The 25,661-nt window shown below is 38.3% G+C and overlaps 2 protein-coding genes across 6 annotated transcripts; both read right to left on the reverse strand.

Annotated features, from left to right (window-relative positions):
- Nucleotides 1-6,250: 6,250 nt before the first annotated feature.
- On the reverse strand, nt 6,251-11,420 carry LOC131535865 (gastrula zinc finger protein XlCGF8.2DB-like). Of its 4 annotated transcripts, none has more exons than XM_058768377.1 (3): nt 11,229-11,247; nt 10,949-11,082; nt 6,251-8,010 (listed from the first exon to the last, which is right to left on the reverse strand). In XM_058768377.1, the coding sequence occupies exons 2-3, from the start codon at nt 11,031-11,033 to the stop codon at nt 6,947-6,949; spliced, it is 1,149 nt and encodes a 382-aa protein (XP_058624360.1). In that variant the 5' UTR covers nt 11,034-11,082; nt 11,229-11,247; the 3' UTR covers nt 6,251-6,946. The 4 variants fall into 4 exon arrangements, with proteins under 4 accessions (XP_058624360.1, XP_058624359.1, XP_058624358.1 ...); XM_058768376.1 differs by lacking the exon at nt 11,229-11,247 and adding an exon at nt 11,194-11,212; XM_058768375.1 differs by lacking the exon at nt 11,229-11,247 and adding an exon at nt 11,346-11,420 and having other exon boundaries at nt 6,252-8,010.
- Nucleotides 11,421-11,897: 477 nt separating this feature from the next.
- LOC131537650 (uncharacterized) lies at nt 11,898-25,333 on the reverse strand. Of its 2 annotated transcripts, XM_058771228.1 has the most exons (9): nt 24,814-25,333; nt 24,621-24,711; nt 18,084-18,292; nt 17,469-17,667; nt 15,814-15,921; nt 15,578-15,729; nt 15,401-15,496; nt 15,080-15,276; nt 11,898-14,767 (listed from the first exon to the last, which is right to left on the reverse strand). In XM_058771228.1, exons 3-9 carry the CDS (start codon nt 18,095-18,097, stop codon nt 14,520-14,522), a joined length of 1,014 nt encoding a protein of 337 aa, XP_058627211.1. In that variant the 5' UTR covers nt 18,098-18,292; nt 24,621-24,711; nt 24,814-25,333; the 3' UTR covers nt 11,898-14,519. The 2 variants fall into 2 exon arrangements, with proteins under 2 accessions (XP_058627211.1, XP_058627212.1); XM_058771229.1 differs by lacking the exons at nt 11,898-14,767; nt 15,080-15,276; nt 15,401-15,496; ... (2 more) ...; nt 17,469-17,667; nt 18,084-18,292 and adding an exon at nt 19,988-20,590.
- Nucleotides 25,334-25,661: the final 328 nt, after the last annotated feature.

Genomic DNA, 25,661 nt, shown 5'->3' on the forward strand with positions numbered 1-25,661 from the left:
ATGTCAAGGCTTTTACACAGCAGAAATAAACATGACAACAGCCACTATAGATTATATAAGATAATAAACACACGATTACGATAGGATATTTGTATGTGATTTTCTTGAGATGAATGTAAATAGCGATATAAAAGGCTATAAATAGCATATTTTAACAACAGTAAACGACCAAATTCCACATGTGATCGTAAAAGGAAGTTATTACAAACACTCGATGGTGGATTGAAGTGAGTTCTGAGTAAAAGTGCACTATTAATCTCATAAATTGTCTTATGTAGCATGACGCTAATATTAGCTCTAATGCACCTGCAGAACAGGTCCAATTCTTCTTCATAATGCATTTTGTCATAATATTTCACGTAAGGTCGCAAGAAATGTTTTGTTGTATTTATTTAGAAATACTTTTGATAATAGTTGGGTAAATGTATACTGGGATTGAAGCGATGTGGCTTGGTAAACGTTTTATTGCCAGTTTAAAGGCTGATAATGGCTGGATAAAAACAAAAGAATAATGATGAAAGAATAATAAGGATTATGTCTCATACCTGGCGGAAGTGTGAAAGATTCTGTTTCCTTAAACTAGTTTGTCATGCATTTCTTTATTTCAACACATTTACAGGTAAATCCTAGTATTTTAAATTTGTGATTAACACGATAAAATTTTTTCATCAATTGACAGGACTAATATATATATATATATATATATAATTAGTTTATGTTAACTAATGAAACATTATTGTAAAGTGTTACCATGATTATCAATGTTGATTAATTACAGTACATAACGTTTTTGTGTGTGGGGAAACAACACGTCATATTTTGACATTGTTCACATGGGTTATTTTAGTAGCATCAAAACCAAAACGTTAATTAAAATTGGGATTAAACCATATAAGCGAGCAATAGACGTTCCCCATCACTGAAACGTACAGTAAAACAGTCTAGCGCGCGCTCACTCGAATTTGCGAGACTGCAGAGTTCAGTCAGTGATTACACACACACTGAAATGTAAACTTGATGTACCATAAACTTGAAAATTAATTAGCTTGAATTTAATTGGCCTAATCGAAAATTCCTTACAACTTACCTTTCATATGGCTTGAAAGCGCAGCCTCACCCATGGTGAAGAGCTGCACATCCTTTTTGCAGGTGGATACTTGAAGATTTGGTCCACGTTTTAGCCATAATTTGTATTTTTCATCCTTCAGCCAACGAGCATTGAAACGGCAACCTCCCGGCTGTTCATCTCCCACTCTGCTCCAACAGAGGGCGCACATCCAAAACTGGCAGATTACACTATAGTCACACGCACAGACTCGAGCAGAGTTCTTTTGGTTGTGCAAATTACTCTGTAAGATAACAAATTATGAAAGCAATGCAATTACAATTTCAAGCATTTTCAAGCACTTCATCCAAAATCCAAACACTTTTCTAACCTTGAAAACACTATATTAAAATTCAAGCATTTTCCAGGATTTCCAGCACCCGTACGAACCCTGAACTCATCAGCCAGGTCCACCTGCGAACCCCACAAGCTCACTTTCCACGGTGCCTCAGCAGTGGCGGGTCCTGAACCGTGGGGAGCCAATGCGCTGTCCCTCTTTCCTCAAAAACCGAGAGCAGAGCTTTTTCATGGGAAAACGTTCACAATGCACACAAATTGCCACCAATCCTCAGCTTCCAGGGGTCCAAGAATATATTTCTGTTGATGTAAAAAATCCCCAATAGGGTTCAGAGAACTAGTGGTTGTGTCTCTTAGGTTTGCACAGCAAATAGTGTTTGGTAGGTTTAGTGTGTGTGCTGCTGTGCATGTTTCCTCCAAGAAAAAAGCAGTGAGCATGTCATCTCATCGGTATAGACGAGGAAAATAAATTTTGTGTGGCTCTCTACGTCACCCAGACTCATGAGGCCTAAAAATGTGTATCCAGGCCTTTGCGTGACGTTTCGGATTTTCTGATCCTTCTTCAGGCGAGCTCTGGACACAACTGGCTGGAATTCTCTACAGCAGCCATATATATATACTGTTTCGAAGTGGGTGTGTCCCTACACACACGCCAAATCACCCAATGTCACGTCCGTTGTGCTTTAAAAATAAACAAGTTGTTTTAAACTGTTGTTTTTACTGTTTTTAATATTTTTACATCCCCAGAAAATATTCCCGGAGCCCCCAGTCACCGAAGAAAGGCTCAGAGTTGCAGGCACTGGCTTGGTTAGGGGATGAAAATCCAGTATTCTGAACAATATCCAATTACGGCTGTGCACGGTTCTTGAACAACAACTGGCCACCAATCCTCAGCTTCCAGGGGTCCAAGAATATATTTCTGTTGATGTAAAAAATCCCCAATAGGGTTCACAGAACTAGTGGGACAATCGAGGACATCGCGCGCATGCTCTTCGCCCAAACATAAAAAGGCAAATATTGTGTGTGTCATCAGGTGTCAAATAACGAGGACACGGATCCGCAGACTTCTTAAATGCCTTACTAGTGCTTGCTATGGTAAAGAAGAATAATCGCTCTTACCGGAATGCACGCTTCAAACAAAACAGTCCCTTGAACACGAAGAAGAGGATGACATTCTTCCAGCACCCCTTTATACTGTGGTCGCACCGGTAATGACGTCATAGGCGGTCGCTGGACAATTTTATTGTCGTGTTTAGATGTATGCTTCAGACACCGGTCATGCCAAAGGCGTTCCCCATAGCGACCGCTAGAGGACGCAGTTCGATGTTCCCTCGGAAGGGAACTGCATAAAATGTGCAGAGGAAATTTACATTTTTGTAGGTACTAAGATATTACATGAATCCATCAAGTTTCGTCCATGTATGTGAAACATAGCAGGAGGGATGCTTTGTTTAAAATTTTGTAAGTGGTGCTATCGAGCCATTTTGCCACTCCCTGAAACCCATATCAGATGTAAAATCTCAAATGTGATTCATTTAGGACAAGAAGAAGAAGAAACAATGATGATGGGATGTAGTTAATTTTAAGGCGAGACACGGCAGGCAAAAAAATGATTTTCAGATTTTGGTATTTTTTTGCTTCTATAATATGTCTTCTTTAACAGGGATACTATAAAAATGACATATCTCTGTGGTTGCGTTTGAAAACAGCGAGTGTTTGGTATCACTGGAAAGCTCGTTCTCTTTAGCGTAACGATAGCCTGTCTATATTTGGTCATTTCCTAAGTAGAGCTCACCAATAGGGAAAAAATAAAGGCTGATCTAAATCAGGAGATGAAATTTCATTGGCTGAATCAATTTCCAGTGACCTGATTTGCCGAAATGTATCACGTGACATGCTCCGCTAACTCACAGAAACACAGACATCAGTCTAGTGAAGATGGGGAAAAACGAAAGAAATTCTGTGCTAACGCATAAAAAAAAAAAAAGATGGAAGCTGCTATCTATAGCTCGATTAAGTAAAGAAAGTGCATGCAAAAGAGTATTAGTTTGCAAGAACGAGGAAATAAATACTAATAGTGCATCGAAGCAAAAGATACATGCGATGAATGAAGACAGGAATATCCCCATGGATCACAGCCAAGTTACACAGCAGTGGCTAATAATGCATGTGTCGCATTTGAACGAGTTGATTAAAGACTTGATTTATCTAAACTGTATGTCGAATGATCTACAAATAAATATAGATCCCCAAAATCAAGGCTTTTGTAGCAGTCTGTTGCTGGAATGCAAAAAATGTAAATCACTAGAAAATAACTACAGTGTATTCTCATCCTCGAGTCTTTTCACCGTCGCCTCCATCATCAGAACCTTCAGGGAGGAAAACAGGTAGGTGTACTTACAGTAAGACTGCTCTGTACAGTAACTTTTGAGTGCTGTACTCTGTGCTGACAACACATACACTGTTGCACTATGCTACTGTAATAAAGAAATGCATCAAATTGCCTTGCATACAGATAGTTTCAGTATGTTTCCATTTTTTCCTGTAAAAACTATGTGTGACAGTAATGGATGCTTCTATTTTTGTAGGACACCTGTAACTGTCGTAGGCCAGTAAGAGCTGTTGCGTGTAAACCTCACGCCCCTGATCTCATGAGGCGCTCTAGTGATTGATGTTAGAGGCCGTGGTCTTTAGCCTCCTTGTTAAAGCGCCCGCCTCCCACACCAGAGAGCACAGTTCGAATCCCGCTCAGAGCGAGGCGAGTAGGACCGGTTACACACAGAGACGACCGAGTATAGCAGTCTATGCTGCCATTTGTGCCCTCTTGAACTGTGCTTCAGGGTAGTGATTTACTGTACTGTGTTTAATGTGTTTTGCAGAGAATCTTTGAGATTGAAGGCCGGCCTGTTCCCCATGAAATTATCTTTGTGGATGAGGCTGGTTTCAACCTGATCAAAAGAAGGAGAAGGGGGTGGAAAATAATTGGCCATCGGGCTATTGTAAATGTCCCTGGTCAGTATGGAGGGAATGTCACTATGTGCGCAGCCATAAGGCAACGAGGGGTACTCCACCGCCATGCTATTTTAGGACCCTATAACACTATGCTCCTCCTTGCTTTCCTTGACGGTCTAAGAGAGCATATGTTCCAGCTCTATATGTTCACTACGTTGTTGTTTGGGATAACGTCAGCTTCCATTGCGCTGCTCTGGTTCGTGACTGGTTGTTTCTGCCTGTGTACCCCCCCGGGTCCACACCGCCACACCTCGTTCTGGTTCTTTGTTTCTAACCTGGGGTCTCCAGCGTGGGAGGCGGGCGCTCTAACAAGGAGGCTAAAGACCATGGCCTCTAACGTTAGTCGCTAGAGCGCCTCTTTTTGAGATCAGGGGTGTGAGGTTTACACGCAACAGCTCTTACTGGCCTACAACAGTTACACCTGCATACTCTCCCATTCTAAACCCAATATTGGAGTTCTTTTATATAGCCTGTGAAGTGGGCCAGATTCTCTGGCCTGACCCAGACCAAAGACAGGATGCTGAGGTGGAATAATTTTTATTATTTTTTTTTTGTGTTTGTGTGTTGTACTGTGTAGTACATGAATGAATAAAAATGTGCCAATGTATACATTGGTTGTGTCTTTTGTGTTCATCATGTGAAAAGGTTTTTGAGGTCTGTATGCGAGGCAATTTGATGCATTGCTTCTTTACAGTAGCATAGTGAACCACAAGCAACATAACTTACCAGTTTTGGAAATATTGTTTTGAATTTATTGCACCATTGTGTAAGACTATGTTGTAGTGTGTGTGTTTTTGAGGGCTTGTGTGTGCTGTCTGAGGGCAAAGTTTGGTTTTTCAGCAAGAGTGAATGGTTCGATCAGACAAATCCAGACGTTATGGATTTGTGTTTACTGTTTTGAGAATATGAGGCATACGACGCAAGAAATGTGTTTAAGCAATCGAGAAAAACTGTAACAATGTTTTTTTTTTCCTGATTTACATACCATTTTTGTGATAAAAATATTGCGATAATCGCATTCTAATATGTTTATAGTATTTTCATATTTTTAATTTAAAAAAAAAGAGATATCCAAAACCTGTTCTGTAAAAATTTGCAACTGATGTTATTAAAATGAAACAAAGATTACAAGTGTAACTGTTTTTAGTGTCTAGATTTGTATTTTAAACATATGTAAAAATGTGCATATTTAATGAGATATCAGCTGATTTGCATATCTAAACATGTTTTGTCAGAAATCTTAAAATGCAAAAAATGTTAATAATAATGCATTTAATTTATTGGTGAAGTTAATATGTTTAAATAAATACCACCCGATCATCACATTCAGGGTTCAAGTTTTTTTCAAAGTTTTGGAAAAATAAATAAACCCAGAAAGTTTTGGAAAAGTCATGGAAATCTATTTCACAATTCTCTGTATAACAGAATTATGTTTAATCAGGTCCTGAATTTCGGTGCGGGATTGCGCATTTATCACATTACTCATACCTGCAGCTTTCGACTTTAAAATGAGGGAAATTCCTGCAAAACACTTATTCAATGTAGCATGTATAAGTGAGTAAATAAATCCACACAAACCATTAGATCCAATCAGTCATTTGAAAACAGCATGAGCAATTCAGCTGTACCGCCTCCTCTCTTTGACCTTCTCTTCACATCGGCGCATATAGAGCTGCTGCACGCTGTGATACAAGACTTTAGCTCGCGTTTCGGGACAGTTCCCAGAATTGTCAATTGCCTAATACTTTTTTTCAGAATTCTTTGGTTAATAAAAAGTAAAAAAAGAAGAACAACATTTATTTAAAATATAAATCTGTTGTAATAATATGCATCACCATTCAAAAATTTGGGTCAGTATTTTTTCTCTTTTTCAGAAAATAAATAATTTTTATTCAGCAAGGAAGGATGTATGTTGTTACAAATGTATTTTCATAAACATCATTGTAATAAATCTTAAGAATACTGAACTGAAAAACTGCCACATGGATAGCGGTAACTTCTTTTGCTCTGAAAGCTAAGTGTACCAAATAAAACAATCAGCAACTGAATCGCACAATGCAACTGGAGGGAGCAAAATTGACTTGTTTGTGTTGAACTATCAGTAGTTGTGCAAATAGTTTGTTGGAACTGCATGTTTTTGTTGATTAACACAAGTTAATTCTCACACTTTAATAGTAATTTGTAGCCAAAACTCTTGTGACTAAAGAATGTACAGATTTGGCCCATGTTCAGCTGCGGTGTGAATTTTACACAGATATGTATCTTCTGGTGCCATTTTAAATTGCCGAGCCATTTGAAACTCTTTCCACTCACAGAACAAGAACAGGGTCTCACATCTGCATGACTTTTCAGGTAAATGCAATGGCAAAATAAATTTTCTATAACACTGATCACAATTAAATGTCCTTTCTCCAGAGTAAATATGCAGGTGATTTTGAAAATTGCTCCTTTTTCTAAACCTCTTAGCACATGGAGAACTCTGCAGTTTAGCTCTGCTGTGAAGCTCTTTTCACACAGTTCCAATGTGAGAAGTCATGTGTTTTTTAAGGTTTCCTTTTTGGTTGTAACTCTGTCTACACTGTTGGCAGACAAAAGAGCTCTGGTGTGAGCTCTCATGTGGACATTAAGGTTTCCTTTACCAGTGAAGCTCTTTCCACACAGTTCACATGTATAAGGCTTCTCTCCGGTGTGAACTCTCATGTGGACATTAAGAGCTTGCTTATGTGCAAAACTCCTTCCACATTGAGGGCAAACATACGGCTTCTCTCCAGTATGAATTCTCATGTGACATTCAAGGCTTCCTTTTCGAATGAAACATTTTCCACACTGTTTGCAGGTATAAGGGTTTTCTCCAGTGTGAGTTCTCAAGTGCCTGTTAAGGTTTCCTATTTGGTTGAAGCTTATTCCACATTCAGGACACAAGTAAGGCTTTAGTCCAGTGTGAATTTTCATGTGGGAACTAAGGTTTCTTTCTCTGTAAAAACTTTTTCCACACTGTTGACAGGTGAAAGAGCTCCCTTCAGCGTGAATTGTCATGTGGACTTTAAGGTTTTCTTTTCTGTGAAAACGTTTTCCACAATGTTGGCAACTGAAAGCACCTTCGTCAGCGTGAGTTGTCATGTGGACTTTAAGTTGTACTTTTTGTGTGAAGCTCTTTCCACACAGTTTGCAGGTGAAGGGATTCTCTCCAGCGTGAAGTTTCATGTGCCTGTTAAAGCTTCCTAGCTGGGTGAAATTGCTTCCACACTGTTGGCATGTGTAAGGCCTCTCTTTGGTGTGAACAGTCATGTGGTTTTTAAGGGACACTTTTTGAGTGAAACTTTTCCCACACTGTTGGCATGTGTAAGGCTTCTCTCCAGTGTGAACTCTCATGTGGACTTTAAAGTTTCCATGTTGACTGAAATGCCTTCCACACTGCTGGCAGTTGAAATGACTTCTAGTTCCTGTCTTTTGGGCTGTTTTTTGTGAGGACGTCTTTTCAGTCTGTGAGCAAATAAATGATTGTTTTCTAGTTATGAAAGAATGCTGTTTCTCATACTGATCTTCCTCTTCCGTTTCATTCAATACTTCACTCTCCTCTTTCAGTGTCACCAGGTCTAGGATGAAAAAAAAGGCAAAAATAAGGCAAAGTTAGCCACAGTTTAAATGGCATAAAGCAACAAACATCAAAACAAAACATCAAAAAACACCATTCATTTCAGTGGAGAGCTGGTGATTTCCGGCAACAAGAGCGACAATCTCTGACAGCGGCCGTTGGCGACTGGATGGGTCGTGTCCAGCGACGCGACAAAGTTCAGAATCCCTAAACTTTATGCAAATAAAGAGCGACTTTCGGGAGAGACAGGCAATAGGAAAGAAGACGGTAGAGCTCATGTGATCGTTCTCCTAGACAAAGTCTACAAAGAAAGTTTGTAACCAGGCTGTTTTCCACATTCTTCAGAATATCTTCCTTTGTGTTCAGCAGAACAAACACATTTATACAGGTTTGGAACTACTTGAGGGTGACTAAATGACAGAATTTTCATTTTTGGGTGAATTATCCCTTTAAGGCTTTGTCTAACGTCTTTTCTGAACTCATTTGTTGATTTGTTGACTCTTACCTGTTCCTTGTCTTCTGTTCTGCTTGGTGACTTTAATAGTCATGTTGATGATGTTTGCTATAAATCTAATCAGTTATCGTAAATTTTTGACAGTTTCAATTTGACTCAACATGTTCATTTTCCTACTAATAAGCGTGGCCATATTCTTGATCTGATATGTACAATCAGGGGTTGATATCTCTTCCATGACACTGCTATCCCTGATCATAAACTTCGTGACTGTATCTTAAGCCTGCCTGAGTATATGAACGTCCTAATGTCCTAAGACAGTCATATCCAATCGCAACCTTAAAACTGTTGATGTTACATCATTTTTTACTTCCATTGTTTTCTCTGATCTTTCTGAGGTCTTTGCTCTCTCTTCTCCCTCACTGATATTATCTAAATATCATTCTACAATTTCCGAGATCTTGCAAGACCACGCTTCTATGAAGACCAGATCTGTCCCTTCCACCCACCATTCTCCATGGTACACTCCTGAGCTTCTTATTGTTAAGGCTACTAGTAGGCAGCTCGAGCGCCTGTACAGGAAAACTGGCCTTATTATACATTATTTAGCTTTTCTTGAACATCTTAAAAAACATAAATCTGCTCTTAACTTAGCTCGATCTAGGGTTGTCTCGGCTTTAATTAACAAATCATGTAATAGGCCAATAGCACTATTTAACAAAATAAATCCATAGGCAATGTCCAACTCTCCTGAGCTCATCCACAACATATATACGTAGATCCTTGCGTATCGCAGCCCATAGAAACAGTCGCTAATGAGGCATCTATGTATATATATATATATCTATGTGCCAGAGCAGGTTGACGCATCACATGCCGGATGTTGTGACAGTTGGACATTGAGGTTTATCAAAGGTAAAAAAAAAAAAATGATATAAATGCTGTTCAGTTTCTAGCACAAACCGATCGTTTCGTGTCTTAGGACATCAATGTATCGTCACGAGCCGCAAGGTTTAATTTGGATTTGTGTGTGCATGTTTTTTTCTCTCTCAAAGATTCTGTGCCCATTGACTGGCATTATATGACTGACAGACTGCAACGGTTTGAGTTAAAAACCTTTGTTTGTGTTCTACTCAAGAAACAAAGTCACCTACATCTTGGATGCCCTGGGGGTAAGCAGATACACATCAAATTTTCATTTTTGGGTGAACTATCCCTTTAAAATAACACAAGATTTAAAAAACACATGCACGGTCATCTTCCCCACTGATGTAGAAGTTTTATTAAAATGTTATTCATCTAGCACTACGTGACGTCTGTACATATGTATCTGGATCCACTAATCTTTTTATTGACTAGTGCTGGCTGCTTGACAATTCATAATAATTCATGGGTAGAGAGAATTATAGTATAATTTTTATTTTCTGTGGATCAAACGTTAAATGTGTCTAGAATAGTTCTTGTTTGCTGTGACAATAACAACTTATAACCAAGAATTAAAAATTTCCAGAGCTTTCTTTTTATTAGATTTTTAACAAAAAATTAATTTGTACCAAGGGTGCGTTTCCAAAAGGTGAAATTCCAAAAGCCATTTATTTCATACTTTTGGAATAAAATCACAGTACAAGCAGTTTTAGCTTAAAGGGCACCTATTAGCCCCCTTTTTACAAGATGTAATATTGGTCTTGGGTGTCCCCAGAGTCCCACCTGAACCTATGATTTTCTCTAATCTGGATTTCTGCACCCGATCCACTCATTACAGTTGTTTTGAAGTGTGATGATGTTGAGCAACATGCAGAGGGGGTGCTTTTAAGGCTGTTTGTGTAATCTATGAACTACACACATCACAAATAAACGTCTTTTAGGCAACTACCAGATATGCGTTTTGTCATAAAATAGTTTTAATATGACTAAATTTGTATTTCAATGTGATCACAATTAAATAAAAAACATTGTTACTAATTATAATACTTTTAATTTCCAGTTATTAAAAAAGTGAAGCAATATACAAAAAGTGAGCAAAGAACAAATCACATGAAAGAACATAATCACTGAATTCATAACGAATGAAGCCATCTACTCTGTGAAATTACTCCTCTCATATTTAGTGATCTCTTAACTACTTATATTTTGTAACATGAGCAGATCTAAATTTAATGCCAAAATTGACACACTTCATTTTCACTTTAATCACGACAGCTGCGATAGATTAATTGTGCGGGGTATCTTTGTCCAGTTTTCTGTCATCTTTGCCTCAAGCCCCGGTTAACTTCTGACCTGTGGACAGGGGAGACTAAGCTTTGCCCAAGAGCGATAACGACAACTATAACTATTATTATAGCTATATTTGTGTCCACAATAACCATTGTTAACTGTCTGTTTATTCTAAGCTCACGAGCTGCAGTTTCAAACTAATGAAAGTGGATGTAGATGAGCTGCTGCTTTATGTTTCACAAAGGCACTGAAGGAAACAATGAAAACCAACCTGTTTGTTCCTCAGTATCTTCATGTTTGACTCTGAATGCTTCTTCAATCTTCACATCTTCACTCTCCTCTTTAATAAACGCCATCTTTATAATAGTGTCACCTCAGTTTTTTTCTGTTTAAACGCTGTCATGACTAAAATGAGAATTATTAACTGAAATTAAATGAAATGCGATCTAAATCTTTCCGTTTCTCTCATAAATAAGTTACTTGACACTGACTGACTTTTACTATAAACTTACTCACGATATTTGAAGCAAAATGAGATGCATTTTACTCACACAAAATAACATTCATTGTTCTATACAGCATTACAATGTTAAATTCAGAAATATTAAAGCTTACACGCCAAAAACTATAAAGAGCGGCTTGCATTCATTCAAAATAAACACACAAACCTTTCCTCAGCAGCGCGGCGCAGACTTGTGGCGTCACACCGCAACAGCAAAATAAAAGTCCCGCGTGATGCCTAGAAATTTACCTCCATATACATTTACAAACACATATAAATAAACAGTCAGAGGTACTTAAATATACACTTTATCCAGTGAAGTGCTAAAAATAACTATCAATGAAAGAGTAATACATGAGAGGGCTTTCTAACAGACAAAACAGTCATGCCATTGTTAAGAAACCAGAAACACTGCAATAAATTATTTCACACTTAAGACTTTATATTAATAATATTCAATAAACTGTTGATTATCCTGTGCAGAAAAAAGAACATGTTCATTTTATGATGTTTTGATGCATCAAAATATTAAGTATAATAAGTTTTTTTCTTTCTGTACATTATAATGCTTCCTGATAAATATATTTTTTTCTGAGCAAAAAAAAAAAAGACACCCAATAAAATGTAATTCGGTGTAACAATAGTTTATATCTAACCATAAGGCTAACCTCAACGCTTTAACTGTTTATTGTAGTTTTTTTTTTTTTGTTAAATCTCTGTTTAGTTTCTATTTTAATTTGTTTTCTATTTTCCTTTTATCATATTTATGCCATAAGCAGCACTGAACCTCTCATTTTGTAATGAATAACAACAGTTTAATGATTTATTTAAGTGTAATCCTGTTTCTACATTTTAAATTCTCAATTGTAAACAATGAAATATGTATGCTGCTGCTATACAATAATATGCTTAAAATCATCCCTATAAGGCAGAAGAAATATAAAACATAAAACCCTCCAGAACAAGCAGATCTATTGAAATATGGATATTTTTTCTTACAAAAACGCATGGATTTGTAACAGGAGGCCTTTATTCACCCTCCGGAGCCGTGTGAGGCACGTTTTATTATGGAAGCGCGCACTTTATTTGACATCTTGTGGACTGTTCAACAGAAACACCCACCGACTGTTCAACAGATGGAGCCAGGACAATTTTTAATATAACTCCGACTGGATTTGTCTGAAAGAAGAAAGTCACATACATCTAGGATGCTTCGAGGGTGAGTAAAACAGGCTAGTTTTCATTTTTGAGTGAACTTTAATAAAATATTCCCAGATTTTGATTCAACATGCCTTCGTTGTTCAAGTGAACCAGCCACCTTACTGCATTCCTTTTGGTCGTGTCCTAAATTGTTTGACTTTTGGGGAGACTCTTTAGGTGTTTTTCAGTCATTTTGTCTTTACAAATAGACCCTAACCCTCTAATGGCAGTGTTTGGGATGTACCAGACACCATCAAACTAACTGCAGGCTGATAGTGTAGCTTTTGCAACCTTATTGGCCAGACGACTGATTCTCCTGAATTGGAAGTCTGCAGTTCCACCTTCCATTATTATTACTGTTCCAGTGATGACACCTTGTTTTGTATGTTTTCAAAATAAGTTTAATAGAGCCAAAAAAAAAAAAAAAAAAAAGAGGGGAAAAAAAATATCCCAGTATTCTAATTCAATAAAAATCCTTAGGAAGTGTTATTCAAAAGTTTCTTTACTTTTTCTCTCTAGAGTTATGCTTACAACTTTACTGGGTAAATGAAACTCTCATTCCATCCTGATGATCCGACGATAGCTGCTTTTTCTTGCTGGATGAAGGACCATCACCTTCAACTCAACCTTGCCAAGACAGAACTGCTTGTGGTTCCAGCAAACCCATCGTTTCATCACAATTTCACCATCCAGTTAGACACATCAACCATCCCTCCTTCAAAAACAGCCAGAAACCTTGGAGTTACAGTTAATGATCAGCTGACTTTCTCAGACCACATTGCTAAAACTGCCCGGTCCTGCAGATTTGATTTATTCAACATCAAGAAGATCAGGCCCTTTCTTTCGGAACATGCTTCACAACTCCTTGTTCAAGCTCTGGTTCTGTCCAGACTTGACTATTGCAATGCTCTCTTGGCAGGTCTTCCAGACAGTTCTATCAAACCTTTATAATTAATCCAGTACGCAGCTGCAAGATTAATTTTACAAAACCTGGCTCTGCACCCCTTTACCTAAATTCATTACTTCAGACTCATGTGCCTCTAGAAGCTTGTGTTCTGCAAGTGAACGTCGCTTTATTGTTCATCCCAAAGAGGCACAAAATCACTTTCACAGACTTTTCCATTAACTGTTCCCATCTGGTGGAATGACCTGCCCAACTCAATCCGAGCAGCTGAATCCTTAGCCATCTTCAAGAATCGGCTAAAAACACATCTCTTCCATCTTTAATTGACCCTCTAACTCTAGCAATCTCTATTCTAATTCTATTCTTTAAAAAAAAAACTTGCCTCTTTTAGACTTGCACTCTATTCATTTGCTAACTGCTTGAACAAAAAGCAAATTCTGAAAAATAATTTTATTCTGTTTTCTTTATTATTTAATAAAAATTAAAAAAAACTTGCTGTGTACTGCGTTAAGCTAACTGAGACTTGTTATAAACATGAAGCAGAACAATTGTTTTTTCCTAAACCAACAATATATAGCTTTACTTTACAATAAAAATAAACTGTTGAAGCAAATGGAAAAAGTAAAGAAAACATGAGAACACAACCAAATATAACTGCTATTTTATAACTGCATAGAAAAGTTAAACTCTTTGTAGCAATAGATGAGAATTATTATATAAAATTCTAGGTTTGTTGTTTGTGTATTTGTTTGTAATGTACAGTCCAATTATTGATGGTCTTCAGGTGAAATTGTTTTATATAAAATCATCTGTTGTCGCAATATTAATGTAAAACCAATAAGTCCCATCCATATATGAATATTTTCCTAAAAGCCTACGCATTATTCCAGATAATATCCATCTTCTGTTAGGATGGTGTCAGATCCAGACCGTCCCCAGCGTAGGACCTTCTGTTGTCTCTGTAGTCATAGCGGATCTCTTCACCGGTCTGAATGTCCTGTGCGGCCAAGAAAAGTATGACCAGTTCATCCTCCACAAAGTGAGATTGGCGTGTTTGGCAGAGTGATTAATTTGTTTTGTTTGGATGGCAGTCGCAGCGCTCCTCATGAGCATCCAAACACATGTCCTGTCCGTTCTTGCTGGTAAAGAAAAACAGATGTCCAGCTTGTGTCTGATTGTTCTGCTGGATTTCCAGTCCCTCGTCCCTGGAGATCAGCCGGCCGTGGAAGTCACAGATCACCTCTCCGCAAGCAAACCGCCTGCTGGTGACGACCCCGAGACCCTTGCCATCAGCTGCAGACCTTTCCAGCACTGCCTGCGGCTCATCCGACGGATCGAGTTACTGTCTGTCGGAGCCTGGATGCTTCGTGGAGGCTTCCAGTTCTTCACAACTTCAGCAGCATCTGGCACGTTCTCCATCCATCCCTGCTTCTCAATCCAGCTGTGCACTTTGCTCTCAGATGGCTGACGTGGACCAAACGTATCTGTAGAAACAAGACGATATTAGCTGTGCATGTGACTTCCAAAAATGCCTTCAACTTCAATGTTTTCACACTATGACTAGTCTTTACTAAGACATTATACACTTGCTGGTCAGAAAAGTTGCATATTGAAGTGAGGATCAGGGAGCATGAGGAATCATTTGTCAGAATTTTTCACAAAATAAATACATTAATAAATTAAGAAAAGGAACAATTGTTTTAATAAAGCTCAATCTGTCAGATCTGCCAATGCCAAAGTTGATGTAACACCCAAATGAGGAATATCAGTTTTGATGACTTGAATGAACGCCTTACCAAGTACAAGACGCTCACGGAGTTTCTTCTGAGTCACGCACCAAAGCGAGTGGCAATCGCTCTCAAATTTCCTTGAGATTTGCACCCGTGCAGCTAATTCTGGAGGCGCTGCATGTACCATTACTGGATGTGACATCTTCAGCAAGTAGAAAGCTATGTTTTCATTCATCCATTCAGCCTCGGGCGCTTCAGCTGGACTAAAGAAACACAGTATTGGTCAGGATACTTGAATGATGGAGAAAATGCAAGATAACATGCTATAAAGACCCAGCAGGACCGGACTGAGGTTTCTCCTCGTTGTCTGTCCAGTAGCTGAAGTACCTTGAAAGTTTCTCATCATCCGTCAAATGCAATCTGTGCACAGCAGTGTGTACCGAAGATCTGACCATATCAGTGGTGACGCTTGGGAGGTGATACCTGCATCCAGAAGAAAAGGTGGTTTAGTAAAGAACGAAGAAGTTTCACAAAAGGTGAGACGGTTTATTTGAGTGCACTCACTCGTCATGCAGCTTCTTTAGATCCTCACAGGGATTGTCAACCGGATTCCCCGAAGAGTACATGAAGAATTTCTCTGCTTCATCTAAACTGCATCTTCTGTGTCTCCTCTTGATCATCACTGAACGCAGATATTGGTAGTAAACGTCAAACCACTGCATGATGGACAGAAGAGAAGGCTGTGAGGTTTTGACAAATCCAAGTAGCTTCATTTTAATCTAATTTATTATTAAACTTACCGCTTCCTCCTGCTTTGACAGGACAAAGAAGGCATTGCACTCGTCCACTCCCACCATAACTCGCTCATCATTTCCCTCGGTGCATGTCCGCTTCAGCCAATCAGAAACCTGCAAACAATTCAAACAATAAGCCAAAATTACTCTCAACCAGAAACTAAAATGGACCAGATTTAACAACATCTACAATTATGTGGGTTGATGACAAAAATACACATAATTCTTTTAAAGGGGTCATATAATGCTATATCCACTTTTACAAGTTGATTGTACTGAAATGTGTGTTGGCAGTGCCTGTACACAACCATCCTATAATGATAAAAATCCATCCAGTATTTTTTTTTTATCTCCTAATATGTTTTCCCCTGTCTGAAATCGAGCTGTTCGTCTTGTGACGTCACAAGATCGGAGGCCCCTCCCATGATTGTTGATTGACAGGAGCGTTTCAACACAGACCTGCCCTGAGTGAGCTGTCATCATAGTCCACCATTGTTGATACGCTGGAGCAGAATGGCGTCTAAGCGATCGTGGTGTTCTGTTCTTGGGTGTAATAACGAACACATCAGTCGTTTTGATGTTTCTAAATCAGAACCGCTGAAGACACAGTGGCTGAGTTTTGTTTTCGAAGGGAATAGTCCCCCAGATCAACCTCAATTCTTTCATGTTTGCGCGAATCATTTCTCACCAGACTGCTTTATAAACGAGGGTCAGTTTAAAGCTGGTTTTGCCAAGAAGCTGCTCCTGAAAAAAGGATCGGTACCAACTATTCGTGTTCCTGCTGCACCTCCAGAAGAAGTGAGTGTAACATTTTATTAACCTTTAGATTAATCTTTCCTAATCGCTTGCATGTTTCACCATGAATGTGGCTAAAGTTTACACTAACTTTCATTACGTGAAATCATGTGTTCATTACGTGAAATCAAGTGTACATTACGGCATGTTTTCTATGTACGATGATCTCAATATAATTCATAATCCCACGTTTGTAATGAACAACGCGTTATGGTTATTGTGTTATTATAAACTGTGTACGCTGTGGTAAAGTTAACATGGTAACAGTACATTAAAATGAATGAAAGTGTCCTCAGAAACTCCCGCTGCCATTCTTCCGCCAAAAGATACCCTCAACTGTTGTCAAGGCAACACTCCACTTGTGTTGTGTCACGCCCCACAGAGCAGAGGGGCGGGGTGAGCAGAGCTCATGATCATTTAAAGGCACATGCACTGAAATGGCGTGTTGAACAGAGAGCTGTTTTTGACCAGGTAAAATGAGTGTTTTCTTACAATACGAACAAGAATTTTTAATTAAAGTATATTACAAACTTTTCATTTAGACCCTAAAGAATCATATTAACTTGTACAAAAATGGCATTATATGACCCCTTTAAAGTGTGTAAAGGTGAACTAAAATGGTTTAGGACATTTCCTAACATGGTGTGCATTTTGTTTTCAATTTCTGACTTAATCATACATTTTACATACACATTGTTTTTTATCATATTAACTTGAATTACTGTTTATGAAGAGAATTATTTGAGTAGTGACACCTGTAACACTAATTAATTAACTTCATAGAAGCTCATGGTGCTTCTAATGGAAAAACAAGAATTTTATTTTGGATTGATATGACTCATTGTCACTGAGACTAAATCACTCACAGTCATTTTCTTCACCACTTCTGGCTCTTGGAGGAACGTCAGCATCACTAAAGCCTCCAGGAAATACACCAGCAGCAGCTCCTGCTCCCTCGTCATTTCTCTGATGCATCTCCAGTCGCTCATAAGGTTATTGATGTGTTTCAAGACGTCATTTTCAGCAGACTCCAAGACCTCCCAGCACCGCTCTGGTGAAAGAGCCCTGTAGGAGAAGAGTGAAGGAATTCATCAAAAACGACTGCAAACATGGAGGGTTTCATAAGAAAACATGAGATCCAAGATTTAACTCTTAAAAGAATAACAATAATTTTGGATCATTTTAAATCTGTGATTCTCTAGATTCTGCAAAAACCAGAAGCCAAGATGCTCAACATGAAGAGTTTGGAAGCAGTTGTAAACTTAAAATGTTGTATATAAACTCTTGCCTATTCATTTAAATTTTAAAATAATAAACAAACAAACATTCATCATGAAATTTCAACTTGTTTTAGTTTTATGTGTAGCCTTAGTTCAACAATACTGGGGTTAGTTCAGATGTCTTTAATTGCTAATAAATGCTATAAATTGAAATGAATTGTTTCAGTGGAAATTATCAAGACAACAAAAGCAAGTATTTACCTCTCAGAAGCCATTTCAGTGCCCAAATATCTCCAAATGGGGATTTTTCCAGAAAGAAAATAAGTCCGTGAGTTTGTTGAGGTGACTTCAGTCCGTTCAGAAGAGATCTACTGAAATCTGTGAGCTGTGGAGGCTTTAAATGATCTGAGCAGCAACACAGCCGACCAATCCTGAGCTGACGAGCTCATTAGCATTTGAATATCGTTCCTCTTCCCGCCGTTAACAGCAGTGATTCACAGATGGGCCACCATGTTAATGGAGCAGACAAATAAAGCAGAAATAATAAAGGTTATAAGACACTGCATGTTAGTATAATTGCATTTACAGTAATAGTCATGTGAATCACGCCGCAAACATCTTTCACCATATAAACTATATAGACTGCATACTATGAATCAAATTGTAAACCTACTATTTATGTATTTCCAGTAAAATATGGAAGCCTTGAGATGAGCAAAATTGTATATTTCAACTTATTTTAGAGTATATACTGTACCTGTAATATACAGTGTATATGTAATGGGTTGAGAAAATGCCATTTATGAGTTTACTGAAAACAGTGACACCCCCATCCATTTGTGTATAGCTTTTTTTCTTTTGTTTTTTAACAAAATGAGAACTTTTCTAATTAAGGTAAAACAGTATATCTTTGTGGCATTACACCATGGCGCATCAGGCGCTCGTGGAAGCCGCGAGAGATTTATTTTCCCCTGGTCAACCGACTCAGTAATAAACTGGCTTCCGCTGTGGAAACACGTAACTTCTCTGTCCTCTCTGTTTTTCACAGGTATGAATATATTTCAAGAGTTTGCGTGAGTTTGGAAGTGCATCTAATCTAAAAAAAAAAAAAAGTGTTTTAATTATAAAATTAAAATGATAAAAAAGGCTGACGAGTGAGTTAAATCGTGTTTCAGGCCTGATTTATGTTGACTGAGATTAGAAAAATGTTTTATCAGACTGAAATAGTGAGTCTATGCCATCTGTTATATTGGTTAAGAGTGGTTTCTCTGTGTATGTTGTATTCTCGGTTCAGTCGCAGGGCTCTCAAGTCTCACGCAACCAGTTCACACGCTCTCACGCCACACCTTGTATTTCTCACGCTGAGAAGGGACAACTTAACCGCTACAATTACTCAGTGGCGGCTGGTGATGGAAAAAGTAGGGGGGGCTGAGGGACAATGTGGTTTTAAAATTTTTATTTTAACAATTGAACAATTTCTGCTGTTTATTTATTACATTAACACCAAAGTAACGATTTAAAAACAAATAGCATCTAATGTAATTATTAAAGTATGAATTTAGAATGTCCTTGTAGATTTCAAATATTGTTCTTTCAAAGACAGAAAGATGTGCCAATTTGAGATTCATTGGAAACCAAGTCATACAAGGTGAACTTATAATTGCTGTAATTTGCGTCAATATTCAATAAACACAAAGAGGTAAATAGTCGCTGTTATTACATGGAGTAACCACTAGATGAAGAAGACTGTGCATTACCAATTGTAATGGTGAGCAAGTCAATAAAAAATGCTATACATTGTCTCCAGTGTTCACATCATGAATCGTACAGTAAACCACCTCTAAGACAGACAAAAAAACCCCATCAAAATCCTCCAAGCACTCAGCATCTCCTCTGCTCCTCCAGAGACACAACAGCATCTCCCCTGCTCCTCCAGAGACACAACAGCATCCTTGATGCACTCAGCATCAAGGAGCAGAGGAGATGCTGAGTGCTTGGAGGAGCAGAGGAGATGCTGTTGTGTCTCTGGAGGAGCAGAGGAGATGCTGTTGTGTCTCTGGAGGAGCAGAGGAGATGCTGAGTGCTTGGAGGAGCAGAGGAGATGCTGTTGTGTCTCTGGAGGAGCAGAGGAGATGCTGTTGTGTCTCTGGAGGAGCAGAGGAGATGCTGTTGTGTCTCTGGAGGAGCAGAGGAGATGCTGAGTGCCTGATGGAGAGAAGCAGCTGAGATGATTATGCAGTCACTTGTAAAGAAATTTGTCTCTCCTTTCTTTCTGGGTTGCAAACCTATCAATAACTTTGTTGTTGAAGTTGGGCATGTCTTTCACAATCTTTTTCTCCATAGAAAGCATGGCAAGGGCATTCAGTCTTTCTTGAGACATTGTGCTCCTTAGGAACGTTTTGATTCTTTTTAGAGTGGAGAAGCATCTTTCAGATTCTGCTGATGTCATTGGAGTAGTGATAAGGATTTTCAGAAGATTAACAGTTTCTGAAAATGTGCACTGAAGGTTGTTCTCCATAAAAAAACTGATACAGAGGCACTGCACCACTACACTTTTCAAACTCCGGGTTTTCATAGACCAAGGATAGTTCTGTCTTCAGTCTAGCCTTGTTCAGCATCGGATAGGCCTCCACGGTGGCATTCAATGCAGCACTTGGAAAGGTTTTAGCATGCTGTGAGAACAGCTCTCCATGCAGCAGTGTTGAACTCACAAGGTGCCCAGTGAACGCAAAGTGCTCCTTTGTCTGAGCCCAGATGGTATCACACACCTGTAAAACATAGAAAATAAATAACATATTAATTGCTATACATAGAACTTTATTAAATTATGTCACAATAATGCAAAAATCAGGTATGAAATACTGTTGTCTAAACCAAAACTATCTACAATAGAACTAAATCATTGGTGAATTGAGATTAGGAGGAAATCCCAAATAAAATGATTGTAATGTACATGAATCCATGTATGATTCGTTCAGTCGTTTTTTGAATTAATATTGAAAGTAGAAAAATGAGAAACCGGTTCCTTTTTCGTTTTTTTATTTTCTATACAAAAACGAAAAACAAGAATTCAGCTGGATTTTTCGTTTTTCGTTCTCAGTTAGAAAAATTTATAAACAGCTGGAATATTCGATTTCTACACGTGGACGGGAATTAAACGCCCCTTTCCTCTGATTTGTCAGCCGAAGATCAAACTGTTCCGCCATCAGTTCTTCCTCAGTTCTGCACAGCAGAATAAGAGTCCTCTGTTGTGCGGATTCTTAACGCATTTATTGCAACTACATTTAATCTTTTTCTCATCAAACAACCAGACTAACGAATGTCTCGACACAACCCGTACCGGAGAATAGACTAGATAGGGCTTTCTTCTGTGTAGATATAAATTCGATTAATCACAGCGTGCTTCTTGATAAAAAACCCTGTGACTTTACAATCCGGAAAATAGCAAATTATTTCACGGACCCCTGGCACTTGAGAACTATTGGTCTACACAGAAGAAAGCCCTATCTAGTCTATTCTCCGGTACGGGTTGTGTCGAGACATTCGTTAGTCTGGTTGTTTGATGAGAAAAAGATTAAATGTAGTTGCAATAAATGCGTTAGGAATCCGCACAACAGAGGACTCTTATTCTGCTGTGCAGAACTGAGGAAGAACTGATGGCGGAACAGTTTGATCTTCGGCTGACAAATCAGAGGAAAGGGGCGTTTAATTCCCGTCCACGTGTAGAAATCGAATATTCCAACTGTTTATTCATTTTTCTAACTGAGAACGAAAAACCCAGCTGAATTCTTGTTTTTCGTTTTTGTGTAGAAAATGAAAACGAAAAGGAACCGCTTTCATTTTTCTACTTTCAATATTAATTCAAAAAACGACTGAACGAAACATACATGGATTTACGGTCCGTGTACCTTCGGATAATTCGTTTTTTTATTTAATATTGAAATCTGAAAATGAAAAACGCCACATTTTTCGTTTTCATTTGTTCAAACAAAGCGAAAAATCAAGAATTCGCTTCAGTTTTCGTTTTACGTTCAGGGACAGAAAAGGGATAAACTACTTGAATATTCGATCTCTACAAGTGGGCGGAGTGAAACGCCCCTCTCCGCTGATTGGTCAACCAAACATTACAACATAATAATAGTCCTTAAAAATAATAATAATAGTCCTCTGCTTCTACAGATTCTTAACATGTTTATTTCTGCTACATTTGGTCTCTTTCTCTTCATCAAACAGCCAGATTAACCAATGGCTTGACACAAACCGTGCGAGGCAGAACCTTTCAGTCCTCTGGCACACCGCCTGTTTTATTATATAGCCACCTATCAAAATTTGTGTGGCAAAGCCGCGACGCACTGCAGAGCGGGAAAATGTATTGTAGTGAAGCGCAGACCAGTATCAATGTATGTGAACGTACACAGAGTCATAACTTTTGTTTTAGACAATACGCTACGTTTTGGACAATGGAGGAACCTAAATAATATGACAAGATATGACTTTGTGTAATTTACCTTCACATCACATCTATTAGCTATTTTTCTATTTTGAGTTTTATTCACAGAGCACTTTATAGCAAATCATATTGTTATCCCACTGGCATGGGACTATTTGTTCCTCCATGGTGCTGTTTTAGTGAAATGTGAATTTGACGTCATGATTTGAAGGTGAACTCGGTGCTCACACCTCATGTTTGCGGCTAAATGCAAATTATCATAATTGACGGACAGCTATGCCCCTGAAAAGACATCAGCACTCCGGCTGTTGATGTTAATAACGTGTTTTAATGTCGGTAATAATTTCACCACCATCAACGCATCTAAGTTTCCATGTTCCCTTACGAAAATTAGCCATGGTTTTAACACGAATAAATACATTTATAGTGCTCTGCGCTAATACAATCTCCCGCGCTGCAGTGCGTTGTATGGGAAGCCAAACAACCAAAAAATTTGAATTTGAAAATCTGGAATCTGATGGTGCAAAAAAAAAAAAAAAAAAAATCTAAATATTGAGAAAATCGCTTTTGTCCAAATGAAGTTCTTAGCATATATTACTAATCAAAAATTAAGTTTTGATTTATTTGGGGATTTACAAAATATCTTCATGGATGATCTTTACTTACAGTAATATCCTAATGATTTTTGGAATAAAAGAAAAAATTGACAATTTTGACCCATACAATGTTGGCTATTGCTGCAAACATACCCTTGCTTTTTGTGGTCCAGGAATTTTTTATTTATTTTTATTTATTTTTATTTATTTTTTGGTCTCTAAAGACCAGGGAACATCCAAGGTAATGTTCTTTAACTTTAACAGTGCAATTTTATATAATGGCTACGTTTGTCAGGCTTTTCTCTCGCTACATATTAAATAAATAAATAAATAAAATTTAATTAATTGATTTAAAAACAAACTCTTTTCAAAATTGTAAATTGTATGTAAATTCAATATGATGTATTTTGAATTTTGCACTGCATTTATTTTAGGGTTATTAACTTAATACTGATCTTCATTATGTTAACGTGCAGGAAAAATACGAACTTCTTATTCTCTTCTTATTCGGTGGCGCTTAGCAAACACGTCCTCCCTGCGCTGTAGAGTCGGTCGTGCCGCTCGGTCCATTGAGCCTATGACAGGACAGCGGCGCAAACTCTTTAATATCGCACTGTTTCTCCCACTTTTGGGTTGTTTGGCTTCCCATACGTTGCGCAGTTTTGCCACACAGATTTTAATAGGTTCCCTACTAAAAAAAAAACAAAACAATAGAAGCCCATTAGAAACCATCACAGAAATTCCAGTGGTTTACATTAAAATACCATTATGAACCATTAGCTTTTTCCAGTAAAACCATTACAAAATTCCTTTTTGTAGTGTGTTTTGGGCATTTTCAATAGGATTTAACATCCCACCAATAGAATCTATCACATACCAGTAGACACCACTATAGTTTCCATTAACACCAATACAATTCCCATCATAACCATTAAATCCATTACATTTTCTATTGTGTTTTGGGCAGGGTTCTATTGTTTTTTTCAGCAGGGTGGTTAGCTATAATAAATCAGGCGGCCGTGCCAAAGATGTAGGCTAGTAGGTAGTTGTGTGTGCAGGTACGAATTAAATTAATATTTATGAGATTTCAGGGGTAGGTTGCAGAATTTAAGCCTACACAAAAGAAATCTCTGTCTAGGCTCTGCCTCGGTATTGTTTGTGTCAAGCCATTCCTTAATCTGGCTGTTTGTTGAAGAGAAAGAGATCAAATGTAGTAGAAATAAACACTTTAAGAATACATAGTAGCGGAGGACTTTTATTATGTTTTTATGACTATTATTATGTTGTAATGTTTGGTAGACCAATCAGCGGAGAGGGGCGTTTCACTCCGCCCACTTGTAGAGATCGAATATTCAAGTAGTTTATCCCTTTTCTGTCCCTGAAAGTAAAACGAAAAATGAAGCCGAATTCTTGATTTTTCGCTTTGTTTGAACAAATGAAAACGAAAAGGTGGCGTTTTTCATTTTCAGATTTCAATATTAAATCAAAAAACGAATTATCCGAAGGTACACGGACCATTTACATGTGCTATGTTTTTATCTGTAGTGGCACTTTCTCAGCAAATGAAGTCCCTAACGGATAAAGTGAATTTGATTTGCAAAACATTAGTAACTGCTCCAAACATAACACAAAATTAAAAACTATATATAACAACAGAGGACCTTTGAGTGGCACCAGTAACCATGCAGCAGTTTGTGAAGCACTATTGTAGACTAGAGCACAAGAGGCCTATGAAAGTGAAATAAGCTGTACCTCAATAGCAATCCGATGTTGTTCTGCGGGCCCCAGTGTCCTCTCTCGCTTGGCAGCTGGAATCTCCTCTTGCACAGTGAATATGGAAGACCTTGTTTAAACATAAAACAATTGATTAATACTACATTATTCTGCATTCATGTTATTTCTATGATTTTTCACATAGATTTTCACACAGATTTTTCACATTTACCTGATGTTTCTAATGCTGTCGGCAAACTTAGAGATGGCAGCTTTGATGAAGATGGGGTCAATGTTTCGTTTCTGAAGCTGCTGAAAGAGCATGTCGACGTGTGGCATGATTTTGTGAAATAGTTGGAGAAAAAAGCAAAATGTACCATCCTCCAGCATCCTCACAAACCCTCCTGCTTCTCTCACAGTCACAGCATCAAAGTTCCCAGAGTCCTGAATGGTCTTAAAACACTTAAGAAGATCATCCCTGTGCTCATATACAGTGTTCACTGAGCGACTGTGAAAGTTCCATCTTGTTGCACACGCTCTCGGAAGTCTGCTGCCAACAACATCATCAAGCACGCTGGTCCGTTTGGGCGACCTTGAAAAAAATGCACAAAATCCACCTAGCTCCGAAAAAAATGTGGAGACTTTGGGTATCTTTGAGGTGGCTTGCTGCATTACCAGATTTGAGCTGATGTGCGTAACAATGTACGTAGTGTGCGTTTTCATACACATCCATCACTTTACGCTGAACTCCTCCAGTGGCACCCGATAACGCCGCTCCGTCATAAACTTGAGCTATTAATTTTGTCTTGTCTTTGGGTGGGATCAATGCACTCATCCTTTCCAAAAGTGCTTGAGCGATGTTTTCAGCATTCGCGTTTTCAATCGGCATGAACTCAAAAAAAAGCGCTCTTGAATGACGTTGTAGCGGTCGATGTAGCGAAGTACAAGGGCAAGTTGGCACTGGACAGTAACGTCAGATGTTTCATCGGCTTGAATGGCAATATAATCAGCCGCAGTCACCTCCTCGTGAATGTACTCCTTAACAACAGTCAGCATACAGTCCAGCAGCTCATTCTGAAT

The sequence above is a fragment of the Onychostoma macrolepis genome, chromosome 03, assembly GCF_012432095.1.
Source record: "Onychostoma macrolepis isolate SWU-2019 chromosome 03, ASM1243209v1, whole genome shotgun sequence".
Classification (NCBI taxonomy): Eukaryota; Metazoa; Chordata; class Actinopteri; order Cypriniformes; family Cyprinidae; genus Onychostoma; species Onychostoma macrolepis.

Coding starts and splice junctions, on each gene's coding strand:
- LOC131537650 (XM_058771228.1), bottom strand. Junction 15,497..15,577: donor CTAAAGAAGCTGCATGACGA/GTGAGTGCACTC, acceptor TTCTGGATGCAG/GTATCACCTCCCAAGCGTCA. Junction 14,768..15,079: donor CCGTGAGCGTCTTGTACTTG/GTAAGGCGTTCA, acceptor TTGTTTCTACAG/ATACGTTTGGTCCACGTCAG.
- LOC131535865 (XM_058768377.1), bottom strand. CDS start 11,033: ATGGCGTTTATTAAAGAGGAGAGTGAAGATGTGAAGATTGAAGAAGCA. Junction 8,011..10,948: donor AGATACTGAGGAACAAACAG/GTTGGTTTTCAT, acceptor TTTTCATCCTAG/ACCTGGTGACACTGAAAGAG.